At 46.9% G+C, this 14,858-nt stretch overlaps 1 protein-coding gene across 1 annotated transcript in view; it reads left to right on the top strand.

Moving 5' to 3' along the window:
• COL23A1 (collagen type XXIII alpha 1 chain) overlaps nucleotides 1–14,858 on the top strand; it is a 354,266-nt gene that overhangs the window by 294,928 nt on the left and 44,480 nt on the right. Inside the window, exons 4-5 of the mRNA XM_073802876.1 lie at nucleotides 12,806–12,813; nucleotides 14,387–14,413. Coding sequence (XP_073658977.1) covers nucleotides 12,806–12,813; nucleotides 14,387–14,413 — 35 coding nt within the window. The remainder of the gene's footprint in view (nucleotides 1–12,805; nucleotides 12,814–14,386; nucleotides 14,414–14,858) is intronic.

Raw genomic sequence — 14,858 nt, 5'->3', positions numbered from 1 at the left:
CTCTTTGGTGGGTCTAATGGAGGACTCTGGGAGGGCTCACACCAAAGAGCACTTCCCAGAACCTCTGCTGCCAGTGTCCTTGTCCTCACGGTGAGCCACAGCCACCCCCCACCTCTGCAGGAGACCCTCCAGCAATAGCAGCTGCGTCTGGTTCAGTCTCCTATTGGGTCACTGCTCCTTCCCCTGGGTCCCGATGCACACACTACTTTGTGTGTGCCCTCCAAGAGTGGAGGCTCTGTTTCCCCCAGTCCTGTCGAAGTCCTACAATCAAATCCCACTAGCCTTCAAGGTCTGATTCTCTAGGAATTTCTCCTCCCATTGCCGGACCCCCAGGTTCGGAAGCCTGACGTGGGGCTCAGAACCTTCACTCCAGTGGGTGGACTTCTGTGGTATAAGTGTTCTCCAGTCTGTGAGTCACCCACCCAGCAGTTATGGGGTTTGATTTTACTGTGATTGCGCCCCTCCTACCATCTCATTGTGGCTTTTCCTTTGTCTTTGGATGTGGTGTATCTTTTTTGGTGAGTTCCAGTGTCTTCCTGTCAATGATTTTCCAGCAGCTCATTGTGATTCTGGTGTTCTCGCAAGAGAGAGTGAGAGCACATCGTTCTACTCCGCCATCTTGGTTCAGGGCCAAAATATGTATTTATTTGTAACTCTTTTCTCTCTTCTGAGTTAAAAGTCAATTGCATAGAGCAATTTTGATAAAACTGTGTTGATGGGCTTATAATGTATAAAACAGTAATTTATGACAATGATAGTACTAAGAAGAGATAACAACAGAGCTATATTGGAACAAAGTATTTGTATACAACTGAAAGTAAATTGCTATTAATCCAAACCAGGTTATTTTAAATTAAGATGCTAATTATAAACCCCTGGGCAACGACTGAGAAAATAACTCCAAAAAATATAAGAGAAATAAGGAATTAAAATGGTACACTACAGAGAGAGGGATAAATTGGAAGATTGGGATTGACATATACTCACTACTATACATAAAATAGGTAACTAATAAGTACCTACTGTATAGCACAGGGAATTCTACTCAATACCCTGTAATGGCCTATATGGGAAAACAATCTAAAAAAGAGTGGATATATGTATTTGTATAACAGATTCACTTTGCTGTACACCTAAAACTAACAGAACACTGTAAATCAACTATACTCCAATAAAAAAGTTTTTAAATGTTACACTAGAAAAGATCTAGTTAACAAAAAAAGAAGGAGTAATGGAGTAATAGAGGAATAAAAAAGGTATAAGACATATAGAAATTAAATTCCAAATCCATTTACATTAAATGTAAATGGATTTTTAAAACCCCAAATAGCCAAAGCAATCCTGAGAAAGAAGAACAAAGCAGAAGGCATCATACTTCCTAATTTCTAGCTGTACTATAAGGCTATAGTAATAAACAGACACATAGACAAATGGAACAGAATCAAGAGCCCAGAAGTAAACCCACAAACAGTGCACAAAGTTTCCAATTTCTTTACTTCCTTACTAACACTTGTCTTTTTTTTTTCTGTTTTTAAATAGTAGCCATTCTGATAGATGTGAGGTGATATCTCATTGTGGTTTTGATTTGCATTTCCCTAATAATTAATGATGTTGAATGTCTTTTGGATTATGCTATTTATTTATTTACTTACACAAAGAATCCACAAAAAATTTATTGGAGCTCATGAAGATGTTTAGCAAGATTGCATGATACAAGAGCAATATATAAAAATCAATCATATTTCTATACACTAGCAATGAAGAATTTTTAATGAAATTAAGAAAGCAGTTTCACTTATAAAAGCTTGGAAAATAATAAAATATTTAGGGATAAATTTAACAAAATAAGTGTAAGACTTGTATAGTGAAAACTATAAAATATTGTTGAAAGAAATTAAAGAAGACCTAAATGAATGGTAAGACATCCATATTCATGGATTGGAAGACAATAAAATGTTAATATGGCAATATTCCACAAATTAATTTATAGTTTCAATGCGATCTGTATTAAAATCCCACTTGGATTTTTTTTTTTAGAAATTGCAAATTGGTTCTCAAATTTATATGGAAATACAAAGAATCCAGAATAGTCTAAACACCTTGAAAGAGTAGAACAAAGGTAAAGGCCTCATGCTTCCCAATTTTAAAACTTATACAAAACTTCAGTAATCAAGATAGTATGGTACTGGAATAAAGATAGAAAAATAGATCAACAGAACAGAATTGAGATTCCAGAAATAAATTCTTACTTTTACCATCAAATTTCTTTTACAAGAATGCCAAGACAATTCAATAGCGGTAGGACTACTAAATGCAAAAGAATGAAGTTGGACTCCTTCCTCCTATGATACACAAAAAATAGCTCAAAATGTATCATAGACCTAAATGTAAGAGGTAAAATTGTAAGTCCTTATAAGAAAACATCACCTCTTCATGACCTTGGGTTAAGCAATGGTTTTTCAGATGTGACACCTAAATCACAGTGACAAAAAAATAAATTGGACTTTACCAAAATAAAAATTCCTTAGAGAGTTTCAGCAGTAGACTTGAACCAGCAATGAACTTGAAGATAGATGGATAGAGAGTATGCAATATAAAGAACACAGAAAAAATGGAATGAAGAAAAATAAACCAAGCCTCAGAGAAATGTAGGACACCTTCAAGCACACTAACATATGTACAGTGGGGGTGCTAGAAGGACAGGAAAAGAGAAGGGAGCGTTAAAAAGTTTTGAAGAAATAATGGATGAAAGCTTTCCAAATTTGCTGAAAACATTAATCCACATATCCAAGAAGCTCAATGATCTATAAGTAAGATAAATGCAGAGATACAGACCCAGACACATTACAGTAAAATGCTGAAAGTCAAAGACAAAGAGGAAATCTTGAAAGCAGCAAGAGAGAAATCACTCATCCATACAAGGGAACCCCAATAAGATTAACAGCTGACTTCCCACCAGAAATAATGGAGGCCAGAAGGCAGTGGGACGACCTGACCTATGCAAAGGACTAAAAGAACCTAGAATCTTATGTCCAGTAAAACTCTCTTTCAAAAATGAAGGATAAACAAAATTACATAATGGTGATGGTTGCACAATTCTGTGAATATACCAAAAATCATTGAAGTTTATACTTTTAAAAGAGTGAATTTCATGGTATGTGAATTACATCTCAATAGAACTAGTTTTTTGGGGTTTTTTTTAATCCAATGAGTTTACTTTTCACTTAGGCTTCTAATCAGCACCACTGTCTACCCTGCAGTGTCTGAGTAGGGTGATTGCCAGAGCAAACCTCCATGCCAAGGCTGGCCAACTTGACCCGGAATTCCAGGGATACAGCCTTGTACCTGAGAGTCATCACAGTCAAAATGCTGGAGGCCCATCTGAGGTGCCGTTTCAAAAGGAGACTCTTCAAACCTGTTGTGTAGTCAGGGTTTGTTCGGCAACATGAAGCCAAACAATGGAAAGCCACCATCTGTGTTTCTCTTCTTTCTGCATGTGTGTGTGTGTGTCTGCACAGAATGCGTGTGTGCGTTAGAAACAGAGAAAGAGAAAGAATGCTATACTGTGATTGCAGCCAGCATTGGGTTTTGGTGCCTCCTATGTGCCACTGTTGTCCCAGGCACTTTATGTATACACAATATCTTACTCAATCTTCATAGCAGTCCAGAGAGGCAGAGATTGTTACTCCCCACGTTTCCCAGAAGCAGACTTTGCATCAGAGAGAACAGGCACTTGCTCAAGGTCTAGAGCTCATCAGCTGGAGAGCCAGGTTCTAAGGCCTCAACACTCCCTGGCAGTATCGACCTGATTAAATCCAGGGCCTGAGGCCTGACCTAAGTGTCTGGCTCGCTGACTCAGTATTGGCTCTGGATTTGCTAACCTCTAAGCCTTATTTCATCTACCTGCAAACTCAGTTGAAAAGCCTTGGCCTACTCTGCTCCACTGGGGAAACCCCAGAGAAGCATGGCTGAAGGTCATTTCCTCATGGGTGAGTGGGTTTCCAAGGATCAAGAGCCAGGACCCTGTAACCCAAGCTGGCTGAGTGGGAAGAGGCAGAGGGCTAGATCTGAGCCAGGGCCTGTTGGGCAGATCAGGGAGCAGGCACAGTGGAGTCAGGAGTCCAGGCAGAGCCCAAGAGGGGCAGGTGTGGGCTGTGAGCAGGGACAATGACCCCAGCAGCCTCAGGCACTAAGGCCAGCCCCCAACTCCAAGAGTGCAGGCTGCAAACTAGCCAGGCTGTGGGAATTCTTCCCAGTTTGCTCTTCCAGGAATATAGGCTTTGGGAAACACTCAGGAAAAGATCATCCCCAGAAGAACTAAGAGCTCTAGGGAGGCATTGTAGGCCCCAGACCCTCCACCCACTTCTGCTTACCTGTCAACTAGCAGCTCATGCACCCTCCGAACCTTGAGGTGTGAGAGGATTGGCTCCCAGTTTGGGAAACGCTATCCTTGTCGGGCCACATCAGTTCAGTTAAAGAGGATCCAGAATCATTGAACCCCCTACTCCCTCAGACCCATTTTATTTATCTTCCAAGTCATCTGGCTCTTATTTAATTGCTCCCACATTCCTGACAGCAAAGGCAGCAGATCCAGCCAGTGCCTGGAACACATGCTTGAAAGCTGTGTGCAGAATGGGGCGGGCCGTGGCCAGACCACCACATGGCCTCCTGGAGGCCCTGAAGCCAGCCTTACTTTCTAAGCAGGGAACCCCTGGACAACCTGAGCCAAGCCCTCCATCCCATGTGTCACTCTTGGCTGGCCAGCGAGTCCATATCCGGAGGCTTCCGGCAGCCACAGCACAAACCCTGTACAGTCGGCCCTCTGTACTTGCAGGTCCCACATCCGTGGATTCAAATAACCACGTATAAGAATTTTGTTTTAATTTCCAGAAGGTTCCAAAAAGCAAAACTTGAATTTGCTGTGCACCAGCAACTATTTACATAGTATTTACATTGTGTGAGGTATTATAAGTAATCTAGAAATGATTTAAAATATACAGGGGATTGTATAGGTTATATGCAAATATAACCATTTTATACAAGGGATTTGAGCATCCTTGGATTTGGGTATCCTGGGGAGTCATGGAACCGATTTCCCAGAAACCAAGGGCTCAGCACTCCTTCCCTTCTCCCCTCTCGTCCATTCAGCACGAATTTACGAAGTGCTTGTGCCTGCCTGGCCCTGTTCTAGGCCTCGGGGAAGCAGCGGGAAGCCAGGCACAAAGGGCCCCAGCTCTCAGGGAACTGCCGTACTGGTGGGGCTGACAGAAAATAAATAAAACACAAATAAGTGGATTTCAGGAGTAAAGACTGATATGTGCTTGGAAGGAAATAGCAGCCAGCTGTGATGGAAACAAGTGCGTGAGAAGGGTGAGGAGATGTCTTCAGTTTCAGGGTCATGAGGGCAGTCACAAAGCGGGGTGTGTGAATGTCCTGGGGCAGAAGAGGGCTGGCCCCTTGGGGAACTGAGAGAGACAAGAGGGACCCAGTGCTTAGCCGAGGCTGATGGAGCAAGGAGCAGGGCCACATGGGAGCGCTGTGCCTCCTGAGAGTCTGGATGTTATTCCACTTAAATGGGAAGCCCTGGGAAGGGGTGGGCATCTTTAAAAGGCCCCTCTGGTTGGTGGGGTTGAGGTACCAAGAAGAAGGAGGCTGTAAGGATGGTGCCAATGCCAAGTGATGGTGACTGGTGATATGGTGCCAGCAGGGCTCAAGAGAGGTGGTGGCTTGGTGTGTTTTAGAATCTCTTAGATGGGCTAGATGTGTCCTGTCCCACCAGTGATGGGATCAGTCTCTGGAATGCTGCCATTCCCACTCTGAACACCCCTCTGGGGAAGTGGAAGGTGGAAGGTTTGGGGTCCCACAGCGCTGCTTCCATCCTGAACTGCTCCCCACTAGCTAGGTGACCTCAGACATGCCACGCACCCTCCCGGAGACCTCAGGGGACACTCGGTGAATGTCAGAGCCCTTTCTGCCAAAATAGTTTGCACTTTGTTAGGCTTGAAGTCAAACTGCCTGGGTCATGCCTGGGTTCAGCAGGACGTGACCCTGGGCGTGGTAACCTTTCTGAGCCTCAGTTTCCTCATCTGTAAAATGTGCTGGTGAGGTTGCAGCAGGGGTTAAATGAAAGCTGATGGTGGAATTCCCAGTGCGTGATGAGCCCTAAGTGAGTGATGGTTACTCTTGCAGCTCCTCCTTCATCTCCTGAGCTGCACCTCACACCAGGCCCCGGACTCCACTCTCAGGACCCCAGGTCCTCAGAATGATAATCGCAGTCTGAGCTTTCTTGGAGAGAGCTTGGAAGTGAGTGTGAGGAAAGGCAGCAAAAGCTGAAGGACCAGACAGAAACACAGCGCTTACTCCAGCTGTTTTCAAGTTAAAGTTTATTGCCTTGTCTGACTTGGTAGCTATACACGTGTATCCAATGGCATCAAGAGTCCATGGTGAAAAGTCAGTCTCCCCTGCCACTGCTGTCCTCCCACCATCCCGTTCCCCTACTCGGAAGTAACTTGATGACCACATTCTTCTCTCCACACCCAGAGATGTTCCATGTTTATACAAACAAAAGTCTACCGATTTTTTTAGCACAAATGGCTGCCAGTTAAAAGACATGCCTTTTTAAAAATGTAACAATATGCCTGGGAGATTATTCCGTATCAGAAATACAGAACTACTTTAATCTTTTTCACAGCTGCATAGTATCCCATTTAGATAAGCCTCCCATCCCTTCTTTTTTTCTTCCCCCCCCCACCCCGGTACGCGGGCCTCTAACTGTTGTGGCCTCTCCCGTTGCGGAGCACAGGCTCCGGACGCGCAGGCTCAGCGGCCATGGCTCACGGGCCCAGGCGCTCCGCAGCATGTGGGATCTTCCCGGACCAGAGCACGAACCCGTGTCCCCTGCATCGGCAGGCGGACTCCCAACCACTGCGCCACCAGGGAAGCCCCATCCCTTCTTTTAAGCAATTCCACTTGTACTGTTTCTAATGTCTTTATCATCTCAATTAGTTCTACAATGAGTATTCTTATACACCTGTCGTCTTATATATTTGTTAATATATCTATGGAATACGTTTCTAGGAGGATCATTGTAGCAATTGGCACAAAAATTTTTAATATTAATTAGTATTGCCAAATTACTCTCTGTAGAGAATGTACCAATTTATCCTTTCAACCAATGTGTGAGGTGACTGTCCTCATTTCCCTTGATATGTCATCAGATTTTTTTCACTCTTTCTAATCTGATATGATTATAGTTTTAATTTTCATTTCTTTTATTGTGAAGATTTCCTTTTGTTCTGCAACCTAAAGGGCTGTATTTTATGTGTACTCTCTATTCATATCTTTTGACCATTTTTCTATTTGATTGTTGATGTTTTTAGAGTTGATTTGTAGGAGCACTTTTATATCAAGGTATCTAGCCTTTGTGACATGAGTCAGAAATATGTTTCCACTCTGGCTTTTGACTTTGTCGACAGTGCTTTCTGCCTTCCAGACATTTTTGTTTTTGTATGGTTGGATCAGACTTTATGTCATAGCTTCTAGATTATGAACTGTACTTGGGAAAGTTTGCCCCTCTCCATGGTTAGAAAGGAAATTTTCCTCTAGGATTTTTATGATTTTTTTGAGGCATGTAAATCTTTGATCCTCTTGGAATTTATCGTGGTTCATGAGGAGGTATGAATCCAGCTTGACTTTGTCCTGATAACCACCGGCCTGCCCACCACCCTCTATTAATAACAGCTCTCATCCCAGCAGTTCGAGGGGCTCAGGCATAGGGGCAAGGGCAGATCACAGCATAGATGGGGCTTTGGATTTGAGCCTCTGTCCTAAGAACAATGGGAAAGTGAGGAGTGGCGGGACGGGAGTGCCATGATCAGATTTGCATCTAGCCTCCGAATGGAGACTGGAGAGCATTGGGCCAGCATATTGGAAGCCATCTCTGATCCCAGGTACATCCCTTTCACTGCTAGTGGGTTTCAGCTCCTGGGTCTCCAGTCCTCTCTCCAACACCACTTCTGGGTGAACTCCTAGGGATCTTGATATCCGTATAGAAGCCCCTCATACCCTTGGCCTCTCACACCTCACTCGTGATTGACGGCCTCAGTTCCTACTTCACTGGCACAGTTGGAGCAGTTGGAAGAAAACTTCCACAAACCCCACCTGCACAGCCACACACCTGCATGCACTGCCTCCCTGCTTATTGCCACAGATGGACTATCTAGGCTCCTGAGCACAGCCAGTGCCACCTCTTATGCCAGGGCCAGTCCTTCTTGCCTCCTCAGGGGCATCACTCCAGGAATCCCCCTTTCTCCAACATATCGAGTCTTCCCCTTCCAGCTGATTGTGCAAACATGCTGCTGTGCCTCTCATCCTGAAGAAATCCCTTCTCTGGACTCCACGCCACCAAAGCAACTACTCCATCTTTGCTCCCCTTTGCAGCAGAACTCCTAGAAAGCTCTCACTGTCCACATTCCTCCCCTCCCCTTCCCATCAGATGTCCACTCCTGTCACCCTTCCTGTCTGTGGCCTCTGCATTGCTAGGCCCAGCCATCAGGTCTCAGTCCTCACCTCACATGACTGTCAGCACTGATCAGCATGGGGATTTTGCCATCCCCCTTGATGCACTCCCTCCACTCAGCTTCCAGGACTTCCTTCTCTTTTGCACCCCCTTGTAACTGTTGGAGTGCCCCCGAGGGCCAGGGGTGCACAGCTGAGCTCCTGATGCTTCCAGCCAAACCTGCCAACCTACAGTCTCCCCACCTCTGTTGATGGCAACAGCATCCTTTCAGTCACTCAAGCCAAAATCTTCCTTGACTCATGTCTCTTCGACTCCACAGTCTAGAGAAATCCTCTTGGCTCTACCTGCAGAATCAATCCAGAATTCAGCCACTTCCACCCCCTACACCGCTTCCACTGGCTGCAAGCCACCATCACCTCTCCCCTACATCACTGCAATAGCTGCCCCACATGGTATGACCCTTTTAAAACATAAACCAGGTCATATTATCTCTGCTCAAAACCCTGCAAGGGCTCCCATCTCAGAAAGAAGATAAAGTCCTACAAACCACCTACAAGGCCCCCCCAATCTGCCTCCCAGCACTAATAGTGCCCCTTACCCTGCTCTGCTGCCTGTCTCTTTCCATGACACTATCGCCTTCCAGGTGATGTACTGTTTATTATGTTTATTGTATCTCAGCTGTCCTCTCGCTAGAAGAGGACAGGGATGCTTAGGACAGGGATGTTTGTCACGTTCACTGCTGTATCCCACTTTCCCCAGAACAGCATTTAGAACAGTAGGCACTCAGTGAATGTCTGTGGGACAAGTGAAGAGGGTGATGAGTGAAGAAGCTATTGCAAGTCAGGAGATGCTGGTAACATGGATGAGGTTGTGGTATTGGGGAGAGACCCAAGGGGATGGGCTTCAGAGCAACAAACAGTGGATGTGCCAATAGAGCATGTCGAGAAGGACTCCTCATTTTCCCATTCACCAGCTGGGCAGGAGGGGATGCCATCCACAGAGACCAGGAGCTGGAGAGGAGCACATTTGTGGGCAGAAGATTGTGAGTGTGACTGTGCATCCCTGTTTGAGGAATCATGGGATTATTCAAGGGGAAATCAAGCAGGCAGCTCCAAAAGGGAGCCTGGGCCTCAAGGCATGGTCAGGACTGGAGATCTACATTTGGGACACTTCCACCTATTGTAGCCATGAGCAAGGAAGAGCTCCTTGGGAAAGATGGATAGAAGAGACTGACGAGCATGAAAGAGCTCCTTGGGAAAGATGGAGAGAGGAGACTGATGAGCATGGAAGAGCTCCTTGGGAAAGATGGAGAGAGGAGACTGATGAGCAAGGAAGAGCTCCTTAGGAAAGATGGAGAGAGGAGACTGACGAGCAGGGAACTGAAAAGAAGAAAGCTTAGACTTGCTCCTGAGGAACCTTGGCATGTGAGGCTGGGAGAGGAGACTGAGTCAGCTGAATAGCCAGGGAGGTGGGAGGACATGTCTGTCATCTTGGAAGCCAAAGGAGGAGAGCACTTCTAGAAGGAGGGAGAAGATGAGTCCAAGGAGGAGAAGAAATCCTGTCAGGCTTATTGATTGGAGGAGGTCGTTGGAGACATGGTGAGTGCCATTTTGGTAGAAGGATAAGAATGGAATCCAAACCGTAGGGTCATGAGGTGAGTGGAAGGTGAGTGAGAGGAGACCCCCTCCTTCCAGCAGCGCAGCTGTGAGGGAGAGAGGAGCTGGGGCCGGAACAGAGGAGGGTGTGGAACAAAGGATGGTTTCTCATGTTCAGAGCTGTGGGAAAGGATATGCTTGAAGGGCAGGCTTGACCAGGGGAGCTTGGGGGCGGCAGGGTCCCAAAAGGAGGAGGCGGGTCATCTCCTCTGAGTTGTCAATGAAAATAATCGATAAACAATCTATAAAAGGCATAGAAAAGAGTTTTACTTGAGCCAAACTGAGGAATATAGCCCAGAAGCCAGCCTCACAGATAACTCTGAGAAACTGCTCTAGAGAAGCATGGTTTTCAGCACAGTTTTATGTCTTGTCAGAACAAAGAACCACAAACAAGTCAGGGATACATTCCTTCAAGGTTTCAAAACAACAGATCAGCAAGTACACAGTGAGTCAGTATGGCTTTGGCACCTGGGAAGGGAATCTTATCATGAAAGGAGTACCAGCATTGGTGTCCCAGGAAGGGAGGCATTTAATCTTTATTTTTAACATGGACATTCTTTACTTCTGGTCAATGTGCCCTTTTCTTTAATAATTAAAGCAGGTGTACAGTGTATGTTTGATAGGCCACAAACAGGATGTTTTAGTTAGCAGAAAATCCAAGTTAACTCATGTATAAGCCAGAATGACTTCCCCATACCTCAATATGTGAACATTTCTTCTATCAGAGTTAACCTGAGGGGCACGGAGCAGAGGCCAGGCACAGGTGCAGGTACAGGCAGGTGTGGGCGTGTGGCATCAGAAAGGCAATGGCAAGTCCATCTGGTGGCTTTTATCTTTTTTGTAAAACAGAGAGCAGGCTGAAAGAGAGATGCCAGCTGTACGGATGTCCACGTGGCCAACAACCTGCCCGGCCCCTAGTCTAGGCTTAGGGAACACACAGCCCACTCCCCCGCCACGTTACGTTCTCAGGCATTAGCACCATCATGCATTAGTTTCTCAAGCGAAAAATCATTATCTCATCTCTCTCCTTCCTCTATGCCCGATGCACCTCTCCACTCATCCTCCACCATTAAATCCACGAGCAAGTAAGTCCTGTCTGTCCTCACTGATAAGTACCATCTGACTCACTTCTCTTCTTCTCCACTGCCAGCCCCCAAGTCCAGGCCATTGTCACCTACAGGGGGACAACTGCAACCCATCCTCATGCCCACTCACACTCCCTCAAATCACTCCTCTGTGCAAAACTCTTCAGTGGCCGCCACTGTCCTTCAAATCATGCTCCGCTGGACAGTGACGTGGAAACGAGATGCTGTGGTCTGGCTGGCTTGCCTTCTCCCCAGGCTCTCCTCTGCTGCAGCCCGCTCAGTTTCGCCTGGACCCTAGATGCCCAGTGACCTTGGCGTGTTCAGAGCTTTTCCCTCCTAGCCACGCGCTTCCCTCCCTGTTCCTCTCCCCGATAACTATTCCTCACCCTCTGAACTCAGCCTAGCCTCCCGACCTGAGTCAGCCCAGTCTGGCTCTGGCCCCTCATTACGTGCTGGGAGCTTCCTGTGCTTCCTCCTTGTGTCGTTGTTTTCTTAAGTATTGATCCATCCAAGGAAAATTCTGTGAGTCAGAGATCTTGCCTTTCACCATTGGTCCCATTAACCTGCACCCAGTGGCGATCCGTAAATATGTGTGGGCTGGCTGACTGCCGAGGGCCGCCTCCCTGTGCCGGCCTCACTCTCCAGACTGAGGTCTGGGGCCTGCCAGGAGAGAGCAGAGGAGTCACTTGTTTGGCAGCAACATGGCTTTAGTGGAAAATGTGTAGGATTTGAGAGTCAGGAGATTTCCTTCAGGGATAAATTCCACCCCTAACCAACTATGTTGCCTTCGACCAGTCATTTCTTTCTCTCTGAGCCTCTGTGTGGTCATCTGTCACATGGGTATGTTCATCATACCTCAAAGATTGTTGAGAAGGTCAAATGCTGTCATAGATGTGCAATATGGTTTGCACACTGTAAGGTGAGGAACACCTGAGTGTTCTCCATGGGGCAAGTCTCAGCTTGCTGCACCAGCCTTCCCTGCAGCAGCCACCTGTGCTTCCAGACTCGCCCCCTTCAAATCCCCCATGCGCAGCCAGGCTCGGCACCGCTAACCCTGGAGCTGGGCTATGGGCCCCCGACCCCCCTACATGTCAGCTTCAGCCACACACTCACACATCCAGTGCACCTAGGAGTATTCTCACCTCCACCCAGAATGTTTTCTTTCTCAAGTCTCTCCCTTTCCACGGAAATGAACCAACCCCTAGTGAGTTCCAAAATTTGTTCTTCAAGCAGGAACAGGTCTGATTCCTACACTGCCTGCCAAAACCCAACACGGATGGGCCCCAAGCAAGAAGCAGCAGCAGCCTCATGTAATGCATACAGGAACCAAAACTTGCTGGATTGTCTTTACCAGGCACACGCCCACCCAGCCACTCCAAGGACAGAGGCACTCCCTCTGCCCTGCCACTTGGCTTTGGGGCCAATGACAGCATCAAAGCCTTGCTAGGAGGGGTGGCCAGGAGCTGTGTGAGAGAGTGGCCGGCCTGGGCGAGGGGACCCTCTCTCCCTTTGATGCTGACTGTGGCTTCTCTGCTTGTGTTTTGCAGGTCCTCCCGTAAGTGTCCTGGATTATGCTCTCTGCTCCTGAAAGATAAGACATTTTGTTTTCTCTCTGTGTAGCACTTTCATGAAAATAATATTTGATTAGAGTGGTCTGTCCTTAAAGTTAAATTCAGTCCCAGACAGGGCCATATTTTTTTGTGATTTGTAGATGAATGCAAGCACAGGATTCCATGGGCTTGACTTGCCCAGTGAAGCATCCTGTGACTGTTTTCCCTGCAAGAGAGCTGACATGAGCCTGGCTGCTCCTCACCAAATCTCTGGCTCAGCTTGATGCACAGCAATGCAAGCACCATGCCCATATTTCCTAAATGTTCAGCAGCAGTTGATCTGTGTAAACATTTTCGTCTCACATGCTTTGGCAGAAAGAGCTCTGGAGTCAGGCAGTTATGCCAGGAATATGTTGCGCCTGACCACTAGATCCTGGGGTCCGTTTTCCTTCTTTGCCAAAATATTTGACTCTCTGGGTTGGGCAACAGAGACCTTGAGAGAACAGCTGGCCAGTGAGGGTGCTGAGTTTGAGAAGCGTGTGATTGGTGCCCAATCCACAGCAGCCCCGGAAATCCCATTCCTTCTCCAAGACACGTGACAAGTCTGCCTTTGATTCATCTTGGCAGTTTTTCAGAGCCTGATAAATCCTGATGAATGAATTCAAAAAGGGCATTGACAGTCCTCTTGAGCCAAAATTAACTTTCTAAAGGAATTCCTTTCAGATGAGCAGCTTCGTTTTACTTCCACTTACCATGATTCATTTCCCGATCAGCACCCTTCAGAATCTGGACCTCTTGATGCATGTAGCAGCACCACATTGAGCCAGAAAGTGAGAATGTCTAGATTTATGGGCTACGAGCAGTTTTTCACAGTTGAGTCCTTCCTGACTGTCACATGGAGGCTAGCCTGCGTGAACTTGCCGAAGTGTGTAATGCAGAGGGCTATGGAGAAAATTTGGTTTTTTGTGTTTTTTTTCTTTAAACTTGGCTTTTAAACGACTAAGTGGATTAAACAAATGCAGAATTCTCAAGCTGCAACCTGAGATGGATGCCAATGTATGGGACACTGGCGGGACAGCCACTGCTCCGAGCACATGGGGTCAGAGAAGCATCCAGTAGCAGTAAACGTGCCCCCATATCTCTGGTTTCCAAGGCTGTCTTCCTCAGGTCACCCCATCCCAGTGGCAACAGACGGGAAACCCATATCCTGCTCACTAGGCCCCAGATCAGGCCCCATTTAAGGAGCATTTTCCATGGTAACTGTGATGCCACCCTCCAGAAGCCCACAATCCCACAAGGTCCTTGCCATGTGCCTTGGCTGACGTGGGGAGGACACATGTGGTATGTGCCCTGGGGGCCCCTCCAGCCTGGCCCTATGAGGTGAGGAATGGGTGCGCCATCCCCCAAACCCACTGGAGCCTTGCATCCCCCCGCTTGAAGGAGTCAGTTACTAGCCAGCAGCCTCTGCTGCAAACCCTGCAGATATTGGGGGGATCTGGGGCCCTGACTGAGTTCTAAGTGTTGCCATATGGTTTTCTGCCTAAAGTCTAATTATTAATGACGTATTAATTACCACAGGGGCAATCAGGACGAGATGGCTACCCGGTAATTTGCCATATATTTTTTTGCTCTCTTTGCCCTTTACTCTCAAGCCAGTATTCTTCCTCTGTGCCTTTATTTACCTGTCTGCACTCCTCTCCTCCTCCTCCTCTGCTCCTCAGTGGCTGTGGCCTCTCTGTTGAGGGAGTAGCGTTAGCTCTGTGAAGATGCAGGATGTGCAGATCTGCAGGGCCCTGGCCTGGAGGGAACTGTCTGCAGCTCTAGCTGCCTTGCAGACAAATCAAATAGCCTCCAAGAAAGAGTCTCATTGGCGTGCTGAGTCCACCCAACACTGCTCTTCCTGGCCAGTGTGTCAGCCCTGAGCCCAGGGTCCAGCCCTTGGCTGTGGAGTGAGTGCCCTCCTGTGGGCGTGGCTGCCAGACTCTTTCCAGTGGACAGAAGACTCCCTGTCCCAGCCCACCATGTCCTGTCACCACTCGAGAACGAGAGA

This window comes from Tursiops truncatus, chromosome 3, assembly GCF_011762595.2.
Source record: "Tursiops truncatus isolate mTurTru1 chromosome 3, mTurTru1.mat.Y, whole genome shotgun sequence".
NCBI lineage: Eukaryota > Metazoa > Chordata > Mammalia > Artiodactyla > Delphinidae > Tursiops > Tursiops truncatus.
The sequence above is the reverse complement of the archived record's forward strand: the minus strand, read 5'-3'. Positions and strand labels throughout refer to the sequence as shown.